Source organism: Pseudopipra pipra, chromosome 3 (genome assembly GCF_036250125.1).
Source record: "Pseudopipra pipra isolate bDixPip1 chromosome 3, bDixPip1.hap1, whole genome shotgun sequence".
In the NCBI taxonomy this organism is placed as follows: domain Eukaryota; kingdom Metazoa; phylum Chordata; class Aves; order Passeriformes; family Pipridae; genus Pseudopipra; species Pseudopipra pipra.
Window position 1 is genome coordinate 6034780 of NC_087551.1, and position 27782 is coordinate 6062561.

The following is a 27782-nucleotide window of genomic DNA, read 5'->3' on the forward strand; positions in this document are numbered from 1 at the left end:
AGAAAACATTGATTGTCTAACAGGAGAGTCATGAAAGGAATATGCCATGCAACTGTTCTCAGTAATTTTCTTACGTGTCATAAAGGTCACCTGTAATTTCTTTGCTCTGTCCTCTCACAAATATAGACAGCACTTCATATGTTTTTGCAGAAACCAGTGTAAATGGGGCATTTTGGCTGCAAACTCAATATAAATGTTAATGAGTCCTGCGGGAACAAAAATAAACTAATTCCCCCAATCAGAGTGATGCAATAAAGATTATTAATAAGGGACGAGTAAGGAGAGAGGGTTAAGGCTGATCAGGTTACAGCCTTTCCAACTGTTTGCAGCCTCAGTTGTGCAGCCATAATGATCTGCCAACATAACAACCTTTTTCTGAAGTATCTTCACGTTTTGGTGTGGGTTTGGCTGCTAAAAGCAACTGAAAGGGAACCTTATTGTGCCCGGCGTGTTTCACCTGTGGCAGCTAAGGCTTTTGGACCTGTCCCATTGTGCATGTGCTCCTGGAAGGGGCAATCCCCATAAGCCCTCTGGGTTTCATAGCTGTAGTGACAACAGGCAAAAAAAATTGAGACTTGGTTTTCAGGCAGATTCTCTACCAGTTAGTACACCTGTAGCTTCAGCTGCACCACAGATATGAATGACCTCCTCATCCTCAGTCCCTGCCTTCTTTTCTCCTTGGTTTCGAGCCCCAGAAATGTGTTGCTTTGCACCTGCACTCTCAGCTAATAATCACAGGTCTCGGATCCACACCCTTGTTTCTGTCATCTGCCCTGCTATGTGATGAGCTCAATGCAATGGAAGCAGGAAACACTTCTGCAACCCGAGATGTCACCAGTGTGTAGGCACATGTAACAGTCACTGACTCTTGTAGCAATGCTCTAAGTGTGTTGCATGAGACTTTACATGCAAGGCTGAGATTTTTCACATAGCTCAATACCTAAGTTTCCAGTTAGCCCTGTTCACACCTGGAAATCTCTAAATTCATGTAATGAAATTTTGGAAGTTTAAGCCCTGATAAAAATAGCTTATAGTGATTTACTTTGGCTTGAAAGATTTAGCATGTCGGGTCTTTAAGGACAACCTCCTCTTAGTAACAGCTCGTCCTTCTACTCATGAAAAGAAGTACATGTATTGGGAGACTGGCTTAGCTAAGCAGATAAAAGCAGATAACCCATGATTGAGCTCCAGTGCAAAATAAAAAAAAGGCGACATACAAGAGGTAGAAACAGGAATGGGCTATGAAAGAGGAGATTTGAAACATTGCAGGGGCATGTAGGGATGGCATTAGGAAAGCCAAAGCTTTCCTGGAGTCAACATTTGCATGGGACATCAAGGGAAGTAAGAAGACCTTTTACTGCTATGTTAGTAGTAGATGAATAAACATGGAAATAGTGTCCCATTGCTGGATGGGGTGGATGACTAAGTGACTGCAGATGCAGATAAGGTGTGCTCCATGGTTTCTTTGCCTCAGTTTTCACCACTGAAGTCTTCCAAGCCTCTGTGTTGTCAGACTACCAGTAGTGGAAGAAGACTGAGTCATGGATCTCTTGAGAAATCTCAGCCCATACAAGTGCATGAGATCAGGAGGGAAGCACCCAAGTGTGCTGGCTGATGTCACAGTCATATCACACACTACTATCTTTGAAAGGTTCTGGTTATCAAAGATCACTGATAACTTAAGGCAAATGTTGCACCTGTCTTCAAAATATATTTCTAGCAAGAGTTGTGTCTGGGATCAGAGAGAGGAAGGAGACTGGGAGCAGCAAGCACAGATGGACCAAAGATAAATAATGTTTGACTGACTGTCTTCAATGGTGAAGTGACTAGATTTGTGAATGAGAGGTGACTGATGGTGTCATCTACCCTGACTTTAGCAATGACACCTTCGTGTGCTACTGGGGATGTTACGGTCTCGATGGGTAGACTACTATATGGGTTAATAACTGGGCTCAAAGGGCAGTGGTTAATGGTTCATACTTTGCCTGCAGGCTGGAGAGGTTTCATATATGGGGAGGGGAAGCAGACATCAAGATCCAGGTAGCAGCAATGGGGCGTGTGGAGTCTTTCAGGGCCCAGATGGGCAAAACCCTGAACACCCTGCTGGGAATTTGGTGTTGACCTGCCTTTGAACAGGAGGCTGAACCAGAGATCAGCTGAGGGCCCATCCAGTCTTAACTGGGTCTGTGACCCTTCAGTGAGAGGTGGCAGCATTTCTGTGATGAGTCAGAACCAGTGATCTAAAAATGGACAGAACCCCAGTGGGGCTTCTGTGGGTAATTACCTGGCAAGCAGCTTGTTCTTGCTCAATAGAGGTAATTAGTAAAAGAAAGCAATGGAATGGCTAGTCCCATTGCCTGGCTACTTATGTCCCTTCAGCATGAGAATTAATTACCTTTGCAAGCTCTAAGTGGCTGTCAGGCTTTCAGAAACCAGAAAGGTAACACACATTTTCTACCTGCTGTGTCAGCTAGGGACAAGGGACATAGCTGATTGTGTTCCTTGCAGAAGCAAGGTCATGAAGGACAGTGAGCAGAATGATAAGATAATGGCTGTTTAGGAACTCTCTTGGTCCCTGTGTGAGGTGGCACATGCAGGAATGACCACAGAACCATGGATGAAATGCAAAGAGTAAATTTATTTGCATTACCTTGTCAAACAGGTGGGTCCCTGAAGCAGCACGTGGGCAGAGACACATGAGCAGGGACACCACAGAGCTTGGTTCATATTCGGTCCTTGCTAGAGGATTACTAGACCTTCTATTTTCATCTGTATTTCCAGGGTTCTCCCAGGTGCTTCAAGCTTTCCCACAACAGGGCAGGAATCTCAAGTGTATATATTATAGAGTGCCTATAATCTATATATAATTGAAACACTGACATTCTATTTATCCAACACACAAAGCTAAGCAACAATCAGTATGATTTATGTGTCTTTCTACACCTCAGCTGCAGGTTGGCCAGGCATGTTTATAATTCTCCTCAACAGTCTTCTGTTATATTCCCACAGTTTCTGTAAAACCTGAATTTTCACCAGAAAAATGGGTAGGATTGTGCTGCCTCTCAGCTTGCTGTTTGTCTGTGTGCAGTAGTGGTTCAAATCCTAGTTTATAGGGTACTAGACAACCGTAAAGATCCCTTAGTTTATCATGATATGTAGGTCTGTTCCTTCTACCAATAGACATATGAACTTCTCATGATTATTTTTTAATTTATTTTTAAAGAAAATTAACTTTTGTTGTGGCTAGGACTGTGGCATTAACCAGCAAAGCAGGAAATTAAATGTCCCTAAAATGACCAGTGGCTCAGCCAGAGAATCTCTGCCATTCATGGCAGCTAATTTTTCCACAGAAAATACTTGCAGAAAGTAGCCAAGCCAGAAATTTTGTGAGGCTATTGCCTGAGAGAGCTGTCATAGTGGGATGGATGTTGAACTGGGAAGGAAAAGGTCATTTAAGGGGAAGAGCAGGCAGCAGGAACCAGCAGTATGGTGTGCCAGCCTGAAGAGGAGCTGGAGTATTTTGCTCTTTAAAACACATTAATTCAGGCAGATAACTAAAGCACTCTGTGAGATATCTTTAGTATAAAAATGTGAGGTGAAGAGGTGAATTTACAGAGTAGATGCCATCTAGATACACCCATGTCTTCAGCACAAAGTAACATTTACCCAGATGTTTTTCTACCTCCTAAGATATTTTGGATTTCTAGAAGAACATCCAGCATAGACGTAACACAGCAAAGCTTTATCTGTTTTACTGATCATCTAAGTCTTTTTGGAAATCATTCAGCTGTATCCTTTCCTTCCTTCATTTGGTTAAGCACAGGCATGCACTTTGTCATTTCCCCTTCTTCCAAAAAATCTGGTTTTCTCCTTCAGCTTACCAAGAAATGAGGATTTATTCACTCAGCAACAGGAATATAGAAGGACAAATTTGTGATGCAGAGCTGAGACTCATAGCCATTTCAGCTGACATCATGTTGCACTCTGCTTCCTCCAGGAATTTCCGTTTCAGTTTTTGCTTCCCTGCTGCTGATTCATATGGTCTGAAGAGCTGCCATACATCTCTCTCTATGACTCACATGTAGCTATCTGAGACTTCAGCCTGGCTAATCTCACAGTCCGAAGCTGTCAGCCTACACCTGGACTCACAGCAGCCAGTTTGTACATTCTTGAGCTTCCTGGGGCTGTTCTGCAGGAGAGTGCCTCCATCTGCCCCAGTGTTTCAATTTCCTGTCCGTTCTTTGTGTTTCCACAAAACTTTGTGTGTCTTCTGAAAGGAACATTTCTCCCTCTGTGGTCACCAAGTTGTACTTCCTGCAGGTGAAAGTAAGCTGCAGTCAGGTGTTTATGCACACTGTTGTGGGGGAGATCACCCAAGCTACTGCCTGGAGAGGGCAGGATACAGATATTTCCACCCAGTCCTAGCAGCCATGTGTCAGTGACTGTAGTGATTTAGATGGGAACCTTGGAGATCAGGGAATATAACTTGAGAAATAGATTTAAGATCACCTCTGCTTATCACATTGTCCTCTGAAAGATTCCCAGCCTTGTGATCCTATCAAATGTATCTCCTGCTGAGACCACCTGCTGATCAACCTCAAAGCTTCAGGTGCTACACAGATCCCAACACCAAACTACAAAACAATTCAAAGCAAACTAGATTTGTTGAAGGCATTTCATGGTAAAGAAAGCATTTGAAAAATCAATGTTTTCCCTGCTTTTTAAGATCATATCCACGCAAGTTCCTGAGTTTGAGCTTTTGAACTTTCAGCAATCTCTTGACATCAGTCATGCTAAAAGGGAACATTTTGCTTTGTCTCTGGCACAAAAATGTGTGTCTGCATGTCTGTTGATGTCTCTTCTGTATATAAGGCAATGCTCTCCTGTGCAATTTCTTCCTTGCATCATTGGTATATAAACAGCATTGTTGTTTGCATGTGTGGGTGATAAGATTAACTGGGAGGTTCTAGCAGATATCAGGGTGTGTTAATCTCGAAGCAGGAAATCTTCATGCCTTTTGATTGTTTTATTTTGATCAGAAAGGAAACGAAACCCTATTACAACTGTTTTGATGCAATCTCCACCCCTTTTCCTCCCTTCTGATCACAATCACCTTCACCTACAGGCTGTCGTCCTTGGTTCCTTTTCGCTTGCGTCAGGTTACAAAAGAACCAAAGCGAGATTTTTATAAGCCTTTAAGTATTGGAGTGGTGCATCTGTGGGGGAAAACATAAGGGGTGTTACAAAGCAGATTCTCATTTCTCTGTGTGTACAGTCCAGTTTCATCCCCGATTAGGAAATAAAGGATTACTGCCAAATAATCTGGGAAGTAGGTGAAACTTGTCTATTATTACTTTTTGGTTCTCAGTACATTTTTTAGCGGTGTCTCTTCAAGTTGAACTCAGAACCTTTGTTTCTTAAATCTATTTCTTACCCATGACCAAGCAGGAAGAACAGATTCCAAAACAAAAAATGGGTGTTTTCCAAAACCTACACCTTCTAAAGAAAAAAGTTAAACATTTTTGTTTTTCATTCCATGACAGGTATGCTGTTGATATATGCTATGTCTAATTGCTTTTTCTTAAAATCTGTTTTTAAAGCGTATCAATTCCATAATCTGTGTTTATTTTCAGATGGATATTAACGTGACTCATATGTTGACGTGCAGTAGTGAGAAACGTTGGATAGGCTGTGTGCACTAGTAAAACTTGGCAAAATAATTACGAGTTTGTGTCCTGAGACAGGAGACTTTGTGCTGTGGGAACTGAGGAGCAGCTTTCATAAAATTCAGTTCCACCTTGGGTTAAACCTTTTGTCCCAGGAGAGATGTAATTTATTCCAATGCTGAAAAGGAATTAATTGGCCTCCTCACATCTCTTGCTCACCAGCAAAAGGTAAAGAAATAAAATTAGGCACACAAGGACTGTCCTGAGCCAAAGATATGCAGGATCCAGAAGGGCTGCAAGGAGGCTGTTCTTTTTCCATGTGTCGATTGTAAGGATGGAAAGCTGAGCAGGCCCCTCAGTGTAGAAATCTAGCAGAGGTCTTGTTACAGCAGCAGTTTGCAGCATAAAGTAATGTTTGCAAGATCATTCCATCTCCCTCCATGTGCAGTGCCTTCCCAAGCACGCAGGTTCACCTGTACATTTCCAATAAGCTCTTCCCTGCACTTCATTAGCATCTGGGCTCTTACTGAATTTCTGTTGGGATGAGGGAAATCTTTTTATTGTCTTTTTCTATAAATGGAGGTCTGCCATCACCTCTTTGATTTGGTAAAGGAGTCACTGAGTTTTGCTTTCGAGATCCATATCTGGAGGTTATGCAAGAGTGAAAGTCAACAGACACTCTGCTGGTAATAAACAAGACAGCATTACCAAGCATGACAGATCAGAAATGGAGCCCTGTCAGCTTCCCTCTCATTCTCAACCCAAAGGATCAATCAATTAATTTATGCTTTTGAAAATCTTGTGTTGACTTCCTTATGCTTACACCTCAGCCTAATTAGGTCAAGCAAATTAGAAGGTAAAAATCAGCTTTACCTGTCAATAGGTAGAAAATACTTTACAATTTGCAGACATAAGGTATTATTATTAGCAGGTTTTTATATCTGTGATTCAGTGTAACTGAAGACTTTTTGAATTCTTGCACGTGGGCGGAGAATCACAGGGGTATATATATAAGTGAATGTTTTTAATCTATTTTTTCAGTATCATTATCAGAGAGTTTGGCCTTTTTGACTGTTTCAGTATGCACCTGCTGAGAAACCACGTGTTGTAATCCTGTGATTTTGTTATAAAGGTGTTAACAGCCTGCAGGAAACAAAATTTCATTCAATGGCAAGTTGTGCAGATTCTTAAAATATCAGGTAGGCATGCTTGCTTTTATTCCCTCTGAACACTTTATAGGTGTCAAAAATGTATGTGATAGGGGAAGGGAAGTGTTGTGTAAGGGCAAAAAGACCCGTCTACATAGTTTGTGCTTTCAGCATGGCAGCACTGGACAATCTTGGCTGGTTTTGGCATTGTTTCCTAGAGAAACAAGACTTATTTAGTAATACTGTCTGTCAACTCCTCAACAACCTGTGAACTAGTCAGCCATTTTCAGCCCAATTTAACAAAGGCATATCATCCACTCTTTCCTTAAGTAAGCAGCTGGGCACAGGAGAAAGGCCCTGCACATTCCCTGCTGAAAGAGAAGTTGCAGTGAGAACTCATTCCTCCAGTGCCCTGGAGAGTGTGCAGAAGAAAGGAGATTTGATCTATGTCCCAAAAAAAGAAGGAAGTTTCTGTTAGTGCATTCCTTTATTTGACACTAAAGTCAGCCAACATGAGACATGCATAAAAAAACAGAATTTATTATTCCCAGAGCTCACAGTGCTCTCTTTACTGCTGCTCTCATTCATTTCTGCATGGTGCCTATCTTATCACTGTATTTCTCTGGAATTTATTTAGTCTGTAAACTTGCTGAGATAAAGGCATTATTTTTTTTGTTCTTTCCTTGTAAAATACTTGGTACACATAGAATCACTGTCTATTAAGGGTACCTTTATTCACAGGGATTTTTATCAAAGTCTTCCCACTTTTTCAAATATCAGTGATTTGCCATCAGTGTTGTGTAAAGCAGTTCCCTATCTCCTGTTCTAGTTGATGCTACTAAGTCAGATGGAAAATTGTGTCTTGGTCTCATTTCTTGTGGGACATTTCTATCGATCTACCTACAGATGCAATTTGAATTCACGTTAAATGTTACTGTTTTGCTGTGATTCCACTCTAATTCAATCAGGCATCAGTTCTTCATCTTCAGAACAGACTGGTCCAAAGGTGAGCAGTTTCAAACTCATCATGTTCATGTGGCTGGTGTTTACCCTTTTCACAAAGGCTGTGTCATTTCAGTTCACCTCCTGTTGATCAAGGATCTCACCTGCTCAGCACCAGCATTCCAGTGGGAGCTGTGTTTCAGAACGTCGGCTTAAAGACAGAAATGCAAACCTCTCACTCTATGACAGGTGATTTCCGTAAGCTCAGGCTGGAGGTTGATGGTGAAGCATTTTAGAGGGCTTTGACTGCTTCTACCTTGAGATTTATGTGATCTTAATGAGAATATTTTGGTTTTCAGGGCTGCCCATAGAATTACTTGAATAGTGTGGAAAGAGTAAACATCTCCTGAGGAGATATCCAAGAAAGGCTTGTGGCTTTAAAACATAGCCTGAAAAGACTATCAGAGGATGGTTTGAGGGTTCTTTAGTTTTCTTGTTACTTTGAATGACTTTTTGCTGGAGAAGCTAATTAAAACATCTCTGCACTGTGACACTTCTCAGTAACTACCTACCATGGTTGACTGACAATAATTTGGTTGCAGGCTCCACTGTTTGCTGCTTATTCCTCTTTCTTTTTTCAAGCCTTGTACATCTTCCTGGCTTATGGCTAACATTTCAAGGCTGCATTTAATCACTACTGCACAGTGTGGGGCTGTGCTAAATGCCCACTCAGCTGTGTGGCAAAAAAAAAAAAAAAAGAGGAATTTTCCACCAGATTCACACAGAGTTTGCAATGCAGCATTTCAGCAGAGGTTTGAGAGATGGGCATTGATCCTGTGTAGTAAATCATACTTGCCAAGTATACCTTCTTGGAATAGGAAACAGCTTTATCTATGAGATTATGATGATAAACAGCATTATGAAGTCTGATGATAAATCTTCTGACATAATTTCTTGAGACTTCTTGTAGAGGTAAATGAACTTGTATTACATTCTATGCTATTGAAAAAAAAGGTTTTTCTTAACTTGAAGCAGCTGATGGAGTGTTGTTTCTTTATTAACTTCATTTAGCCATGATTAAACCAAGCAGACATATCTGTGCTTTATCTAATCACATTTTCTGACAGATCATTGCAAAACTGAATAGCAGGTTTTGATTTTGGCTCTTTTTTCAGCCCATATTGTTCAACGTGTAAGATTTAGCAGAGCTCATAATCAAGAGTGTTTTAACAGTTGATTAGGTAAGAGCATTACCAGGACACTGAAAGATGCAGTGTTTTTAAAAGAATATTGAAACGGAGGTTGGAGGGGGATAAAAATGCATACACGTGCAGGGCTTTGAAAGGGAAGGATGTCCCTAAAGCTTCCAGAAACAGGTCCTTGTGTATGGATAGTGGTCACTTTTGCAATAGGAAAATTAGTTCTCAAACTACCTAATATCTAATTTACCTAATACTGGTTAGTTTCCATATGAAGGGTGCTCATCAGCTGGATATAAAGCTGCTTATGTTGTAAGCCAAGCAGGTTACAACTATAAACAAACAGTTTGCTTTAGGTCTCACTTTCACATCGGTTACGAGAAAAACATCCTTGGGAACGAGACATACATGCATTGAACAATTTGTAATTATTCCAGTGTCAGGATCAGGGACAGGGAATCATAGTTGAACTTCTGTAACTCCTCCTCACCTTCAAGCCCAAGTCAGTAAAATCTGTGCTAGTCAATGAAGGCACAAAGAGCTCTCTCCCGAGTGACAGTCGGCCGGTCCGGGTGGAAACGAGGGAGCGAGATAAAGCAGTGGTCGGACCGGAGAGTCCGGCTCGCTCGGTTGGCCCGAGGAGGAGGAGCTGCTTTCAGCAGCGTTCAGCACTGTGGTGGTGCTGGGGTGGAGTGAGGTGGAGCCGCCCCAGGGAGCAAAATGCGCTGTGAGAACTAGGTCAGGGAAGTGCCGAGCGCTGGGGGTGCCGGCGTGGCCGGAGGGCAGAGAGGGAAAGCCAAGAGGTGAAAGGTGGATGGGTTGAATCTGTGGCAGGTGATCTCAGCCAGGATGACGGAACAGAACCAAAGGGAAGGAATGGCACAAGCAGGGGAACATGTGGACCTGTAAGCAACTGCAGTCTCAAGGGGAGTTATCTTTTTTAGTTCCTTTCTTTTTTCATAAATAGCAAAGAATAAGACTGACAAGTGGATAGCTGCAGAAACACGAATTGTTTCACAGCCAGCATGTGTATTGACTATCACTCTGAAATGAAATACTCCAGTGTTGACTGAGCATTCAGTTAAAACAGAAGCAGCAGTGGCTGCTAATGCCAGCTTGTTTCCATACTCCCAATTACAAGAATTCCAGCACATCCTCTTTTGTAACTGCTTGCAACACACTCGTTCTGTTTGTCTGAGCATGTAAGAGTGCTTTAATCCATTTTGTCATACATTCTTCAAGGATATATTTAACTTTTTTACAATTTTCTTTCCGGCTCCAAAATTGAACTGTAGTATTTCTGGGGAAATGCGGTCTCTGCAGCGCATCTCTTAAGATACCAAGAGCAGATTTGAGGGCTGTGTGTGGGACTGAGATGGATCTTAGGAAATGAGGATAGAGTTGCAGGTTTTTGTGTAGGAATGCAAGGCTTCCACATTATTCTACTGAGATTTGTAATGCAGGAAGAAAGGTGGTAGCACTTAACTCTAATTCACTATGGAGACACATATATATGGACATATATGGAATTTAGAAATAATTCCACTCTGCCTTGCAAACTAAGCGGTCAGATTTTTGGAACTGCTCCCACAGAAAATAAAAATATTTCAAAATTCTGTGGTCTGTGATCTTTTCTCCTGACAGTGCAGGAATGCCTGTGTCAAATATTTTCCATTCCTGGCATGGATTTATTCCCCTAGAGGTTATGTTCTGTTTTAATGCAAATAATCTACATGGTGCAATGCACCTGAGTGAGGATACTTTAAAGACTTGACATTCCATTCCGGAGCCTTAAGCATAATTATCTTTCTTTTCTATACCTTCCTGTATATCTTCACTCACCACTGCACTGTCTGACAGTTGCATTTTCAATTCTTTAGGCATGTTTTTTTTTACTTAATTCTTTAGGCATGCTTTGTTCATTAAGAAATAATAGAGGATACTGGATTTTACCCCATGTTCTTTCTTATAGAGATTATGTGAAAATGAAGCACAAATGCATTGGGCAAAGCAGACCTGTGAGTAAACTACCCAAACAGAACCTGCGTTTTACAATATTTGACATGAGGTGATATAATCTCTGTGCGTGCGTTTCTCTGACTCTCCTGAATTGGGCATAACCTTTTCTTGGTACCTTTTGAGGTCCCTCAGGGAGGCCAGAGCCTTTCACTGTACGTTTCTGTATCATTTCCACACAACAGCTCCAGTGGCCACAGCTGTACTGAGCTCTTGGCTTGGTCTGAACTGCCTTAACCCACCTTCATCCAAAAGGAAAAACCTTTTACTCATTTCTCTCTTACCTTGACTTAAAGCCAGAGCTCATAGTGCACTTCAGGAATTAGACTCTAGAGCAGGATGGAGATATGAATTGCCATCTTTTTCTGTGTGAATGTGGGCAAGGCTCAAGCCAGACCATTCCTCTGACTGAGCTGACCTGGATTCCAGAGCCACTGCCTCTTGCAGAGGGAAGGTACTGCCAAGATATCCTGCATTCATAAAGCAGCATCAGGCAGTGGCTCCCAAACCTGCCAGCTCCTGTTCGGGCTGGGAGCCAGGAGCCCCTGCACGTCACTGAGGCAGGACCTTGCCTTCAGGCACTGCAGAAGCACCTGCCACACGGACTGACTGACTGTGGAATAAGGAGTGTAGCTTGGCAGCGCAGGGAATAATGTGTGATCTCCTGCCAGCCTGGGGTGGAAGCACTGCTGGTTAAAGGGAAGAGTCAGAGACACTGCTGGAACTATCAGGTCCTCCCCTATTTAAGCAATTATTTAAACAGGTAACCCAAGCTAATTACGTAGTTTAGCCTTTGCAGCTGACAATTCTGTTTTTCTGAAAGCAAAATTCATATTTTTTTGGAAGTTTCTGTCCAGCCTTGTGCTGATGGCCATAGCTGTGTTTCCTGAGTACTGAGTTGTGTTTTGTTTGGAGCTCACAGTGCCTCAGCTGTATCCCCCCACTGACAGACCCTGGATTGTGTCTTGGGGCAGCTTTACCTGAGTTTTGTTCTGAGGGCTTCCACTTCCTCCCTCCTAAGCAGAATGCAGGAAAAAATGTAGATGTAGGCACTGCAAATAGTATTTTACTATGCTTCCTGTTTCCTAGCAGCTGCTATGCTTTAAGACATTAGCTTTGATCCACGAAAATAAAGAAAAAAAAAAAAGTGGGGAAAAAAGAGGCAACCATACTCTCTGGTATGAACTTGGTCCCCAAAGGGGCATATTCTTGAATTATGATGGTTATTCTGCGTGTCCCTCTGGTGATTCTTGATTTCGTATCAACTGAGTTTTTACACAGGCTAACGTTTTCCATTAGTCCATAAGGGAGCTGTCAAGTTAGGCACATAAAATATCTTAATTCAGTTTAGGGTGATTAATTTCATATTGAGAATGAGGGGAGTGCAGAGCTTCCTTCCCTGTGGAAGGGGAAAGAATGTAAAATAAGGAGTTATCAGAGTACACTAGTGTTGTTTCAGAATTCACTGTACAGCAATATGTCTGAAACATCGAAATATTTACCTACAGGAGTGTCTCCTTAGACAGATTTTGTGAGGAGTTTAGGAGCATGAGACCTCAGGTAGTTTGTTGTTTGATTTTTTTCTGTATTGTAACTGAACTTTATTCATTCTTTATTAACTGATTTCTACCATGGGACATATGAGATCGTATTATTTTGCACATGTGGACATTCCTTAGAAGTAAATAATATTTTTCTCTGCTAGAGGGTAGAATGTAAGTATGTAGTTCACCCTCTCAGGAGAATTACTGCATGAACTAAAGTTATCAGAACAAATTTGAGACCTCCCTCCATTGCACTTGAGAGATACACCTGCATCTTTTGTCATCGCTTATCATTTATCTCATTGCACAAATATATTTGTAGCAGCCTTTATAGAAGGACACAACATTTATCTCATGCTCAGGTTTGTATTTTTTCCTTTTTTTCTTTGCAGATGTGGAAGGGTAAAGGTGAAACATGAGGTCTTCTGAAAAAGGTTTTTTTATCTTCTATGTGAAGTTTCACTGTCACTTGCTTATCATGTAAAGTTTAAAGAGCAACTTATTTTTTTCCAAGTAGGAGACTATTTTACTGATATTTTAAGATCTTTGCATTTTAACGGGCTTTAAAACTGTGTTCCCTTTTAGAGAGGGTGAGCCTTCCTTTTGGCTTTTGTTGACAAGAAGTAACATTGGTGTCTGGGCATCCTCTGTCACTCCTGAAAGATGTCAGGTAGCTCAGGAGAGCGTGTTGTTGATCAGAGCTTCAGCACATCCCTTCTAGGTGGCCCTGCCCGGTGTTTGCTCTGCCAAGTACTGTTGCTCCATCTCAGTACTTCCCAAATTTAGGAGCACAGGCACAGATAAGTGTACCAAATATCATTTCTTTCGAAGGATTGATACACTAGAATGGTGGTAAAGATGTTAATGGGATAAAGATAACACGGGTGGTTTGTTTGGCCACAAAAGAGGGGGGAAAGTCTATATGGTCTTTATTAGGCAGAACTTCATTCCCAAATATGTAAAGTGTGCTGAACAGATTTAAGTTCTCCAAATATCAGCAGAGTAATATTAATTTTATTTAAATTTTAAGCATAAACTCTGTATACCCCTCCTTGCTTCTTCCAGCATCCATGATTCAGAGCTTCTCTCCAGCTGCTTGTGTTTCACCCTGTGAAAACGTGTATCAGATATTTTCACAGTTCTTGCTTTTGTAGAAGTTCTTGCTTCTTTTTGTTCCACATTTCCTGTCATGCTGAGGTTTCTGAACATTAGGTAAATGGCAAAATAGGTCATGAGGCTTAAAAGTATTTTGGGTTGTCATCCATTTCTGTACAACAAGGCAGAAGCAGTTTTATCCAGGGTTAGTTTTATGCTGGAATATCTTGAAAGCTGTTCTGGAGCCTTCTTAGCCCATAAGCTGTGCCATTCTGTTTTGGGATTTCGTAAAAACTGACATCACTGCTTTCTGCTATTTTCTGCTGGACAGTATTAGCTTTGACTATGCATAACATGTCCCTGCCAGAGGTTTGTTCATGTCTGTCTTGAACACCTCCATTGCTCTAGCTTCACGTTCAACTGAATTTATCAATTAGAAAGTTCTTTCTAATGTCTGATTTAGATCACTTTGGCTGTGATTTAAGCCTACTGATGCTTATCAGAGCATAGATTACTCTCTTCCTCTTGCAGTTACCTTTTACATGTTTGAAGACTCAGAGGCTACCAATCACTAGGATTTTCCCTTCTCTTTAGAAGAGACAATTGAAATTCTTCCATTCTTTCCTCATAACTTACTTGACCTGGCTTTATGCTTCTTTTTCCAGCTCTCTCCATTTGGTTCATCTCTTCTTTCTCAAAAAGCAGTGCCTGAAGCTGGATGGAGAACTTCAGCTGAGAACCTGCATCCTGCTTAGTAGCTCTGGAGTGGTTTGTCCTTTTGCCCTTAAAATTAGTTTCTTAAAAGAATGGCTGGGGTTTTTTCTAACTCCTTTTACCTTTAATATTGCTTCCTGTAGAATTGCCTGCTACTTCTGAATACAGTTGTGCTCTCATGAAATCTGTTATCCTGCTGTTTCATTTCATGCTTTTCCAAAGGCCCTTGATTTCTGCCATTTTATGATCAGTATAAATCAAAACTTCAAGTTAAGATACCCTAATGTCTACTGAAATTACTTCTGAAGTGCAGCAATGTTTTGAGTATTGTCTTCTAATTTTCCCCACAGCAATGAGGGAAGAAATAATATTGGAGGTAAGACAAAGGCTCTAGGAATGTCCACAATCATTTTTTTCCATGAGGTGGTAGAAGATGTCCACCCCAAGAGACAGAATGTGCTCAACCTTTTTCAGACCTAAATAGGTGCTGGTTCATGGATTATTATACTTGGGCTTGTGTAATTCACTCCAGGAATGACTAAAGAGCCAGGTTACTGCTGTCTGTCCTCCAGTTCAGGGATTTGGATCCCTTTGCACTATCAAGGTCACATTTTCCTGAAGCTTTCAGAAAATTTTGTATCTTGAAGGCCTCATCAGATTTGATTGAAATTGGTCTGTGAGCTCAAAACCTAATAGAGGGGTTCTTGCACACAAAGGGGTCACATGAGGGCGCAGGCTGTTGCTTTCTTAGGAAACAGGTTAAAACTTTTCCAATCCAAAGGCAATTCAAGTGACTTTTTGCTTCTTGCTGTGCATTTGAAAAGGTGTCTTCCTTTGCTGAAGCAACAAGACATACTTGAGTCACCCCTTTCCCCCAGTATTCTTACACTTGATTTTTGTCTCTTGAATTTCTGGTGTGTTCCTTTTCCTAACCTCTGTCTTTTCAGCCAAGAATCACAGGCTCTAGTTTTTTCCTTTAAGTAGATTTGGATCCGCCAGGGAAAATTAGTACATGGTGAGGTGAGGACTTTCCTTTTTGCTATATCTGCTACAAAACCTAAGGAGAGCATTTGTTTTAGGGGTGTTTCTGCAAATCTGATAGTTACAGAAGGTTCAGGTTAGAGAAAATCAGCCATTTGCATGTCCAGTGATATGATTTACATGATTATTGGAACAGCTTATAAAGAGCATTTTAATGTATGATATACTAAAAAGAATCATGCACCAATTTATTTCTTGATTCTTTTTTATAGATCTTCAAGCAATTTGAGTAAACTACAACTATTTTGGTTTGAGCTCTAAGACTGAATTAGCCAATGTAATAAAAAAGTAATTAATATCATTACAATTAAATAGCCATTAGGAAGTCATAAAATCTCAGATGATCTTCTTCCAGTTGTACAAGGCAGAAATTGAAATCAGTGGGAAGAGATGGCCTCTTGCAGAGCTGTGGTACCTGGAAAAGTCCACCTGTGAGTTCCTCACAGGTGTAGAGGTGGGCGTTACTCAATCATAACAGATTGAAACTGCCTTTTCTTAGTATTTTTCAAACCAAAAAATAGCTAGAAATTGATAGTACTGTTTCTGTAGATTTTTAGGTGAAAAAAACAAGTGTTTGTCGTTGATTAAACTATGTAACTTTTCTGCATTAGGGAAGAAGTTAGTGAATCTGGGTTACTCTGTAAACTTTCTGTTATTCTCTCAAGCTAATTTGATGATGGGTGAGTTGCAGCTCTTGTCATGTTGTTAAATTAAATGGTGCACTGATTTGATCACAGTTGTGATGCTGGCTTTGGTAAAGGGCATCTGACTTTAATTATGCCATGGTCACTGCTGCCACGTTGCCCAATGACTGGCTAAGTGAATTTGTGTCTTCTTGCTTAAGACAGCTTCTATTGTGTCTGAAGGTGTCAAGCTATTAATTTTCTTGACATGTTCATAGGATGGCTGTCTCCCTCATCTTTCTCGAAATCTTCTGTCCTACAAACCTATCTGCTGTGCAATAAATGAACTTACTCTGAATTTTTTTCACCCTCAGATTCTTTTTTGGTGCTGAATTCATATCCTAGCTCAGAGAATGGACCTTGTCTCCCCAGATGGTCGTCTTCCTACTGAGTTTTTAGTTCCCCTACCTGTCACATTAGCAACACAAATCTGATTGCCGCTTTCTCAGCTATTCTGGAGAAATTCTGCTTTCCTCATCATTAAATTGTCAAGGGGTTTTATTATGGAATTTTTTCTCTCTCTCTTTCCTCTCCATCTGTGGTATGCCAAGATATCTCTATTTAAATATCATTTTAAAGTAGTTAATTACCTTGGAGGAGGTAGCATAAATCCAGCTAAACTCTGATTGCATGAACAAAATTGGCAATGACTTTCTCTTTCGTCACCTTTCTGAAATATATGTTACTCCTTGCAGTAATGGAGGGCACACAGTTTCAACTTAACGTGTACATAGCTCTCAGAATAATTAGAATAATGCACAAATTGCTCTAATTATATTCAACTTTCAGGTAGGAAGTGGGAAAACTAAATTACATTTGTGTTCCTTTAACAAGGAATGTATTATGCCTTCTGGAAGTTTATCCAAACTAGTGCTGTCATCTCAGGAACCTAGGATGGCCTGAGACTGCTTCTGAGGGTTTAGCACATTAAGATTTAAGCTTGTAATGTTTTTGGCATCCAGGATCCATGGCCACATTCATTCTGACAGGGAATGTTTGTCTCATTGCTAAACTTTCTCTGTTTGTCACCTGTGCAAAATCCTGGCCCCGTTTGAAGCTGTTGTGTCATATAGTGGGAAGAGGTCTGGGATCCAATGAGGATTATGCAAGTTTGTGAAGAAGATATAGCATTTTCTTCACAAGGGAATTTGATGGCTAGTTAAAACATTTTCTACTGTTCTTTGCAAAGTCACTGTGAAGAAAATTGAGCTGGTGGATTGCTTCCTGTAGATATTAATTCAGAATCCACGCTGGGCAAAATCACTAACAGTCTGGTTAGAACATCTCAAGTATCTTTCCGTTCAGTTGCAGTCTTGATCTCCATAAATATTAGTTTCTTATCAAAAATGTATGTGGGATCCATGGGATGAATTTCTAAATGCTACAGCACTTCTGGAAGAAGTTTCCTGTATTAGTAGATCATCGCCAGTGATGTGCAGAAACCGGCAGCCTTTGAAGTGTTACCACTTCATCATCATCTTGTTTGTTTATTTTTAAAGCCAAAGCCATAGGATTTGAATGATCAGGAGATATTCTGATTCTCACAGCCAGGCAGTGTGAATCCTGTAGCTTTGGAAATCATAGCAAACACTCTCTGCAACTTGACACCACGAACTATGTTGGGATTGCTGTAACCAAAGCATTTCATGCAGTTCTTCTCTCTCTGATCCAATGTGCCTGGCTTTCTATCCTGTAATTGCTGTAAGGTTTGGAAATACCTTCTGGTGTTTTTAAGTACCTCTCTGGGTACTGAACTTCATTGCTTTGTCTCTAATAATTTGAAATTATTAAACTCCATCTTTCTCCTCATGCCTTCCTAGTTACATTAAGCTGAGTCATTTGGAAGTTTCTGGGAGTAATGGCAGAATAATAGTTGTATAAGGCAAACATATTCCTTTTTCTTTCTAGTGTTTCTTATTATTGCTTGCAATGTATAGATGTAAAGCCATTTGGAAAAGAATTAACTATACAGGTTTTTTTATCTCCCATGTACGTGCCTTAGTCACTTGGTATTGGATAGTAGTTATTATGGTTTATATTGCAATTTCTAATACTTGAAGTTCAAAATAGTGTTTTCTAAGATTTTTCTTCCCATCATCAAATTGCATTTTCATGGTTTGCTACTCGCATTTGTCCTGAATCTGTGCTGTAAAGAGTTGTATGTGGCTTTTCTTTTGAGAAATACTGCAGTGTGACCATTCTGCAATGTGCAGTTCTACTTGCTGGACTAAATTCATACCAGATAAAAAGATGTGCTGATGTTTTTTATAGGTTCTACAAAAATTGCACACACTAGACATTTTACTTAATAGTTGCAATTAAACATTGATTGATGCTGGAGTGCTTTTTGCTTGTATTGTGTGCAGGGCTAGAAGTTTTGATATACCAGGTTAAGAGACTTCTTGAATGAATATAAATATCTGCATAAAAATGTACAAAACTAAGACAATGAAATGTGTACTTTCTGAGTTCGTATTTCATCTTGTTTGGAACTCTTGCCACTGCTGAATGTTATTCCTGAACATTATTTATGAGTAAGTCTTCTGTATCCTCCCAACCTGCCATGTTACACTCAAAAGTATTATTTCAGCATCAGAGTAAAGGGTTAGTCTGAAAATTATATAGTATGTGTATTGCTTTCCTAATTACATAACAATGTTTTCTATTTCACATTGTATTTCTAATGCATTTGTCATTCACATCTGTATTTCCGTAGTATTAGTGTCATAGTCAGCATTGTGGCACTTGGTTATTTGGGGCTGAAAGGATTATTGCAAGATGAATATGTTGGAGTTTAACTTGTGTTCAGCTGAAAAGATTATGCAAGTCTGGAAGGTGAGGATCCTGTCTTTTCATACCTTTGCAGTGTTTGCAGGTAGTATGCTGTCTTGAAGAGAGGCTGCATGTTTTTAGTCAGTAATTAGATGACAGCTGATTAACAAATCAAAAGCCATTTCCTGGTGATTGTGAAAAGGATGGTGAAGACCCAGTTTTCATACAAACCTCAAGCAGCAGAACAGAACAAGCAGCATTTAATACTGTTTACAGGGAGCAAACTCTTCAGAGTTTCCAAATTGTTAAATTCTAAATCTCTGACAAGTTCAAGAGTGCATGGATTCCTAGGTTATTTTGAAGGTGTCTTATGTTTCCTAAATCTTCTGGACAGTCTTGGAGATTTTTACCGTTAGTCCTTATAGATTGTTTTACTACCAGGTATATCTTTTTTTTCTTGAAACTTCAGTAGAAATCAATAATCATTCTAAACAAGGATTCTGCATACATACTGATAAGAACTAAAGTTTTTTTGGCTTGGTTGTTACTTACAGTTTGTGTTGTATGAAGATTATACTTTCTCGCGGCTTTGTCGCGTTGCAAGAGGCTGTGACCTTCCTTTTAGCACCTTCTGGACTTAGAAATTTCAGAACTATTTTTAATATAAGTCTTGTCTGTATAGCTCAGTAACCTATGAATTCCCCATGTAGCCATTTTTGGTTTATGGTTTAGAAACTTGAGCCTGTAAGATCTGAAATGTGTTGTTCCAGAAAAGAAACCACACGCTTAAAGTGAAGGGTATCATTGCTAGGAAATTTGTGAAGTAATCTACATTTGTGTTAATAGTATATTCATTACAGGGAACTTCTGATTTTCCTAATTTCAGTTTCCTTTTTTTTTTTTGTTCTCCTGGGAACTACATACGGCCATACTCCAGTGTCTAATGGATGTCTAGGTGATTTGGGGGAAAATACAGTAATTATGGCACAGAATTGCATACCAGACACTTCAAGCTGTGACTGTCCAGTGGGAAGACCTTAGTGGGATTCAGCTGGACCATACCTTTCTCATGGCTGAAATGGAACCCTGTAGTACCCCATCTTCATCTTCTGCTCCAGAAGGTTACAGGCCTCTAAAGATCCTGTCATTTATTTATGTCATTATTTATGTAGATATTTATATTCTTCTCCATGTGACTGTCTCACATGTCCTAGGCCATCTAAAATCATCTCCATTTAGGATCCTACCCCAGATGCTTTTCTTCAACTGCTGGGGAGGAAGCATCTGTTTAGAACCAAACCATCTGCAATCAATCAGATGTTGCATCAGTGGTCATGTCTGTTCTCCCATCAGTTTTTTGCTGTAGGAATGCACTGTCCTAATTTGCTCAAGATTTTCATTGTCATCTTGAAGTCTGGTAGATATTGAGCTGTCACTTAGTTCACAGTTTTCAACACTTATCTCTTCATATCTGTCTGGGAAGCATTAAGTAGATCAGTCAGCTTGCATTGTTTTTTAATAGGTTGCATGCAACAACTTGATAAAATCTGATCCAGAAATATGCATAAAATAAAATTTCCTCTGCTTCTGGATCAGATTTTATTCCTCACAGGGCACTTACATTCAAAGACAAAGACTTTATTGTTCTCCCAGTAGTTTTATTTCAAGGAGATACCTGTCAGCACCTACTGCTGCTATGTTGGAAGTGGACATAATAGCTGAAAAATATTTAATTAAGGAGAGGTTTCAAAAAGCAGATTGGGATTTCTGGGCTTCTTTAGAGCTTGTTGTCTCTACAGAAAGATTTGCATAAAAACACAAGTTCTTGGTCTCAGTTTCCTTGATGCAACTCCATTCACATGAGTTTACTCATAACTTGTGCCAGCATAAGTGATTACCTCTTTACTGGTAAATTAATCAGGGCCAGCAGACAGGTTTGGTACTGTACACTATGTCTGTGCTGTTCAATTCTTCACTCTCCTCTTGATGCAAATCTGGCTCATGCCAAATAGCACAATTCCAGAGGCTGCAGGACCTAAATGCAATGAAAAAGTATCTCCTAACTGTAAGGGTAGCGTGAACAAATATTTAAGTATTGTTCATGCTATTGCATAGCTATCCTATTATTATTCTTTGCCAGTGTAAATATATTTTGTAACTATTTCTTAAAATGATATTGCTTAATAGACTTCAAGATGATCTTACATTATTGTTAGAGCAAGCTATTTCAATCAAGATTGCATGTCCATTATATTCAGTATTTTATACTGGTGACCATTCCAATAGCACTGTTAGATTTGTTGTCAGAGTTAATTTCTCCATTTTAAAAAATTGAAAGCATTTAGGAAAGAGTTCTTTATTATGAGAGAGTTTCAAAATACTTTAGGTAGCTACAGAACATGGGAATCTAAGAGGTGCTGCACTTCAAGCTGACTTTGCTGCGTTGGCATCACTCCTGTTGACTTCCTTGACATCAAAATCTTGCCCAGAAATTCTCTTGTTGCAGTGTCTTATGGGAAACCAGTTAAGCAGAGACTCAGCACACCAAAGTTGCATACCCTGACTGTGCTTTTGGTTTCCAAGAAGTCAATGAAATCCTGTATTTGTCAAATTCCATGGCAAAACATCCATTTGATTGAATTTCATCTATAGCCTTCCTGCATTTGGGTCTCTTTATGCTGCACCCAGAGATTCCCTGCTTGGAAAACATTCTTACTCTATGGCAGGCTACTGAGAAACTGGTGACAGGCTACTGAGAAACTGGTTTGATATGGGATGCCAGCAGAATTTTTAAAACAAGCCAATAAAATGTGGATTAGGGTATGCAAAGGGTATTTCCTCAAGATTTTTAAAGGAAGCCAAACATGAAATTGCTGAGTAACTGGGCTGCTGCTTAACTTGGCCTTTTTGCCAGAGAAATTGGGGATTACAAATAAATGATTTTTGAAAAGGTGATCTGGGAGATGCAGGGAACAGAGTCCCCCAGGGATCACTTACTGGACCTGTGCTCTCTCCTATTTTCACCAATGGTCTGGAAAAATAGATGAGGAGAAATAGGTGACAAAATATGTTGACAATACAGAATTCTTCAGGTTAGTAAAAAACCAGGCCTGAACAAGAAAAACACGACAGAACTTTCTCATTGGTAGTGTGTAATGTTGATAAAGCAGTAGACAAAGTTGCAGGTCACTAAATAAAAAACAATTACTTAATTGGAGGGAAAAATGGTCCTAAGAATGCACAAATAGCAGTGTGCTCTAAATAAGGTATTTTTGCAACTGAGAAAGGATATATGTAATCATAAGAGATGTTGTGAAACTGTGAACTGTGGAAAGAAGGCAAACAGAATGTTAAGAGTCTTTAAAAAGCAACAGAAAAGAAGATAAAGCAGTATTTGCAGATGTATAAATCCATATTGTGCCCTCAAGTGTGTATGCAATTTTAATTCAGTTCCTCTCCATCTCAGAAAGGTTTTATTGAACTTTGCAGAGTGAAGAGAAATTTTTAAAATATCAATATTTTTATTTGTTCGTTTTGGATTTAAATCCATGCTAGGACAGGGAGACTGGACTAGAATTATACAGATTAAGATTATTCTAGTTTGGGAAGGCACAAGTGGAGAGGCAGAATTTATTTAAGTACAGAAAATTATGAGTTGTGTAATTGGCTGAATAGGAAAGCTGAAGGGATAACAACAGTCAAAGTAAATTGTCATTGACACTATCAGGTTTGTTTTTTTTTAATTATAAAAAAGGAAAGACATTTTCTACAGATTAAATCAATTAGCAAAAGTTGTAATTCATTTTCCCAGCATTTGTAGGTTCAAAAATGAAGAACACATTCATAGTTATCCCCTGATGACTATTACACATGATAGCACAATCGCAGACCTATAAAATCTCAAAGCCAGCAATTGCTGGAAGTTGGGAGAGTATATATATTTTTTTTCAGAATCCTTGGTTAGTCAATTGCTACAGTTGAAGATGGGAGCTGGAAAGTGTACTGTCTACTGCAGATGTTATTATAGATAACAATATACTTGAAGAGCACAGGTCAGCAAAGAACCTGATGTGTAATAGTGTAACTAAAGATCTTTGAATCATTTCAGGCATTTGGAGGAAATCTGCTGTATTTTATTTCAGTGCCAGCAACACCTGAATCTTCACTGTCTACATGCTTTAAATGCAGTCTCCAAATCCACCTCTTTCTTCTCAAACTTTATAACATATAAAAAGTCAACAGTAATGTAACACAAAATGCCAACTAACCATTCACCCTCTGACCGTTTAGGCTGGCTGGAAGTGCTGAACTTCCTTATGATGTTCAGTCAGTCACCCCTACCCTATTCTTGGATTTGAATTGCTGCACAAAAACACCCCCACTGCCACTTTCTAAAAGCAGCAAATCCACTTGTTTTGCTTATTCCTAATATGAGACTCTTTCTCTACTTTAAGAGAACTCTAAGAATGGAGGAAATACCCTTTGGTTTCCTCGCTTAAGTTTTTAGACAAAATGTCACTGTTTTTTTTGAATTTGTTCTCCCAACCTTGGGCTGTTTGAAGACTGTTGGTTTTCATCATTCATAGACTGGAGAATGTGGATCACATCCTACTGTGCATTCTTAGTACTTTATTACCATGGATGTCATTTACTACTAGATGTTTGTATTGAGGATAGCAGGTGATAGCAAGTTTAAATATTTTAGTATGTCATACTGACTGCATAAAATGGCAGCAGCTGAAATAAGAATTCCACAACAGGAGAGTTTTATTGTGGAAGAAGAGTGTTGCAGTGCACAAGTTTGATATGAGCTCCCCTGTTCCTTTGCCAATAAGATATACAGCAATAAAGTGTTTCTTAATAAAATTGATAAACAGAAACAACATCATTCTCTCCTCTGGGCTCAGGTGTCATCACATCTTGATGCCAGTTGAATCAAGCACATCAAGCTACAATGCCAATTGAATTTCCATAGGTGACATAAATATCCTCTTAGCTCGTGGCAGATGTAAGGTAATATGACTGAGTTTAATCCTTAATCCTGAAATATTTACTTTATCTGATCGCTGTGTGCACAAAGCTGTTGTGACTCTTGTGAAATTTGACTTGACCATGTATTTAACTCATCCTCATAAAATGTTCTTCATGGTAAATAGGTTGCCCTAAAAGAGCAATTAGCTTGAGGTAGGAGTGCATGTGTAACATTGCTTCAAAGGTCTACCCTCACATGGGGAGAGCCAGCCCTGCATTCCTTCTCTCTTGCATGGCAATAAGTCTTTCCAAAGTCTAAATGTGGTTTTGTTCAGCCCTACCAGCACTTTTTTTCCTTTTTGAGTTTCCTCCAAAGCCTTTGTATTCTCTCTTGTGCCCAACACCCCTTTTTTCCTTCCTTTTTCTTTCTTTTTCTATTTTTTTTCTTTTTTTAATTTTTTTTTATTTCTCTCTCTCCCAAAAAAACTTCATGAATCCAGAACTGGACAGCAACATAAAACCAAAATCAAAATCCTTTGAAGATGAAGACATTTTAATGCAATATGAAGATCCATAATACTCTATCTTACAAGTATACTGAATTGACAGTTGTTTTTAATATGAATATTCTATTTCAGCTTCTACATTATGTACCTAGACAATCTACTTTTTTCAGTTCATCCATCCCACAAGCAGCAATGTATTAATGGTATTTCTTCATGTGGTGTTAGTCTTGCTTAATAATATGCTCAAAATATTTATCTTGGATTTTTTCCTTTTTTTTTTTTGTTAAACAGAGGAGAACTATTTTTTCTGGATTATGTTTTGTTATTTTTGAATTGGCAGGTTGGATGTTACTAGACAGTAACTGTATTTTTGCAGAAATAAGGGAGTTACCTCTCTTTCAAAGAATAATCTGATGAGCCAACTGAATATGAGTTGGTTTGAGAAGATTGCAACTGGAAAACTTAACTTCTTTAATTTGAGAATTAAAATTTTAGAATATTTTCATGGCAAAATATTTTGTCCATACACTGTTGTCAATATTTAGAATTTGCTTACACTGGGCTCACTAATTCCAACAATCAAGGGTGTCTGTGTGTCTCTTCCTTTTTTTCTTTTTTTTGTTTTGTTTTGTTTTCTTTTACTCTTCTTTATTTTGTTTTTAAGTGCCCTTAAAAGAGGGAGATATCACTGAAAATGGGATTAAAAGCATTTGTGAAATCAGAACAGAAATGGAAAACTGGGATCATAACGGTTTTGGATACTTCCTCAGATCTGAGGAACATCATGGTAAAGCTGCCCTATTTTAGGCTGGATTTTGTTGTATATAGGTTAGTTGCTGCAATGGGTTGCACAAGACTTCCAGAAGCAGTCAGGAACAGTGTAGGTGAGTTTTTAATTCTGCCCTTCCCTTTTTATTGCTCTGCCTTGCAAGACAGAGTATTGTGGTTTCCATTTAATCACCTTTGAAATAATTGTCCAATTACACAATAATACATTGCCAATCCTTCATAAGTTTCACGTGTTTCAAAATAGACAAGGGAGTGGTGTTGGAGACACCTGCAATTGAGGACATTGGTGGAGAGGTGAGAAAATGGAAGATATTTGTAGTGGTCAGTAGCAACTGCAGTGTTAAAGGTTCTCTTCAGCTGGTACAGTGTGAGGTCTGAATGTCTCTGCTAATTAGAGAAGATGATTTGCCTCCAGGTCTAAGGTGTAAGCTTTGAATAGATGAAATGTATTAATCACAAGTTTCTGTTCTGTATTTTCAGAAGAATGGCGTGTCAAACGGAACTCTCTACAAAAAGACATTTATTGAGCACTTTGAACAGGCACCAATGTATGTTGCAGTTTTTACTGTCGTGGGTTTTGCAGTGGGAACAATATTTGGCTACCTGCGAGATTTTATGAGAGCCTGGGGACTAGAAAAGCGTAACATTGCTGAAGAGAGAGAACAACAAAAAGTATGTATGAAAAAGACGTTATGTATCCACAGCTGAGTTTTCCCCTGCTTGCGAGTGATTTACAGCAACCTGTCGAACTAACAAGGAATACACCTTTCATCTCAGAGAGCATTGCATAAGGATGAGGGGAATGACTCACACTGCAGTAGAGTTATATGCACCTGTACTCTTATGTACCTGTATATATAGGTAAAATCATGATTTTTACCCAGAGAGATGTTCATGTTGTTCCAAGAGTGTTAAAATATTCTCAGCGAAACAGAGGTGCACTTAAGTTGATCCACGAAACAAGAAAACTCAGGAATGCCTTATTGTTAAATGTATCATCTTGACAAATCTCTTAAACCCCGATCTTCCTTTGTCCCACCTGGCTGCCTTCACATCCACAGGCAGTGATTTTTGTAATTGCTGGCTTATGTTTCCTGAACTGCTGCTCACAGAGCACTGGGGAATCATGTCCTGGCACAAAGTGAATGTAGCCTGAATTCTTGCAAGTCCTGACTTAGAAATTTTTTCATCCCACATAGTTCTAAGTGAAACTTGCACCTTAGCAAGCTCAACTGCCTTCCAACTTTGTTTAGAATTTTTGGTTGCTCCTCTTTCTCTGTGCAGTTTGAGTCATCATTTACAGTAACACCTGGCAAAATGAAGGGAAAATGGGAATAGTGTTACTGTTCCCCTTACAAATAAAATTCTGAAATTGTTTCCTGATTTATCTTTCCAAAGCTGAATGCACAGCTTAATGAATATCATTTTCAATTCACTTCATGGTTTGGCCACTCGTTGATTCCAGCTGTGCCAGTTAAATTTTCTTGTCCTTCAGCATGGATTACATGTTCATTTAATTCTCCTATGTATGTCAACTATATGCTGTGTTATTTTATCAATTTATTGTATCCAGTGTCCAACATGGATATATTCCTGTTTCGTATAAAACTTTGTTTAGATTCCTTACATTTTTTAAATTTAATTTCCAAGTAAAATCCATAAATAGAAATTGTCAGCCAAACCAGTTGTATTAACTGGCTGTTTGCATGTCTAGTCTAGGCCAGCAATGCCCAGATCACTTAAACTGGAGTAGCTTTTATCTAATGTATCCAGCATTTCTTGAAATGTAATGAGTTGTTTATCTTAGTTTTCAGTCTGCTCCACACATAGCAAGATGCTCAATTTGAAGCAGTTGGTTTCTCCAAGTGAAAGAATCTTTAATTTTTCCATTTCCAACTTTCAAGATACAAATGGAGAGTTAAACCAACTTGTTGACCATTTAAAAAAAAACCAAGCAGTTGACACCTCCTCATAGAAAAAAAAGAACCCAATCTAAAAACACAAGCAGACAAACAAAAACCAACAAAAAATTCCACCACTTAAAAAATTCAACACTGTGTTTCAAAAGAATTAAAGTAAGATACTTGATTTTTGGAGTTGGGTGTGACATAGGAATATGTGGCTGTTACAGCTCTCTATTTACTAATGAATCCTTTTTTCCTTGTTAATGGGAATGACTTGGGTACAGAAGCAGACATTTTCCCAGCAACATAACCCTGTGCGTGTTTTCAAACCAGGATTTTGTGCCACTTTATCAAGATTTTGAGAACTTTTACACCAGAAACCTCTATATGAGAATACGGGATAACTGGAACCGGCCAATTTGCAGTGTCCCTGGGCCACAGTTTGACCTCATGGAACGTGTTACAGATGATTACAACTGGACATTTAGGTGAGTCATCTTACACTCTGCACCTCTCAGCTTCAAAAGAATACTCCTGGTACATCTGCAAGTTGCTGACAATCTGACCCTTTTCCTCTGGAATTGTTTGGAAACGCAGTATGGATTTCCAAGTTAATCACAAATGGGTTTGTTTGGCTGTGTCAGCACAAGTATAACTGCTGATGCTTCATTTCTAACGAGAGACCTTTACTCAGAATATTACATCAAAATTTCTTGTATCTCATGGTTAGGATTTAAATCACAATCTCTTGCATTGCGTGAATGTGGCTTCTTGCTTTCACAGTGAGTCTTT

General features: G+C 39.3%; 1 protein-coding gene across 1 annotated transcript in view; it reads left to right on the plus strand.

The window, feature by feature from the left end:
* Positions 1 to 27782, plus strand: part of SPTLC3 (serine palmitoyltransferase long chain base subunit 3) — a 293881-nt gene that overhangs the window by 211328 nt on the left and 54771 nt on the right. Inside the window, exons 24-25 of the mRNA XM_064647552.1 lie at positions 25567 to 25758; positions 27324 to 27478. Of these exons, the coding sequence (XP_064503622.1) occupies positions 25567 to 25758; positions 27324 to 27478 (347 nt within the window). The remainder of the gene's footprint in view (positions 1 to 25566; positions 25759 to 27323; positions 27479 to 27782) is intronic.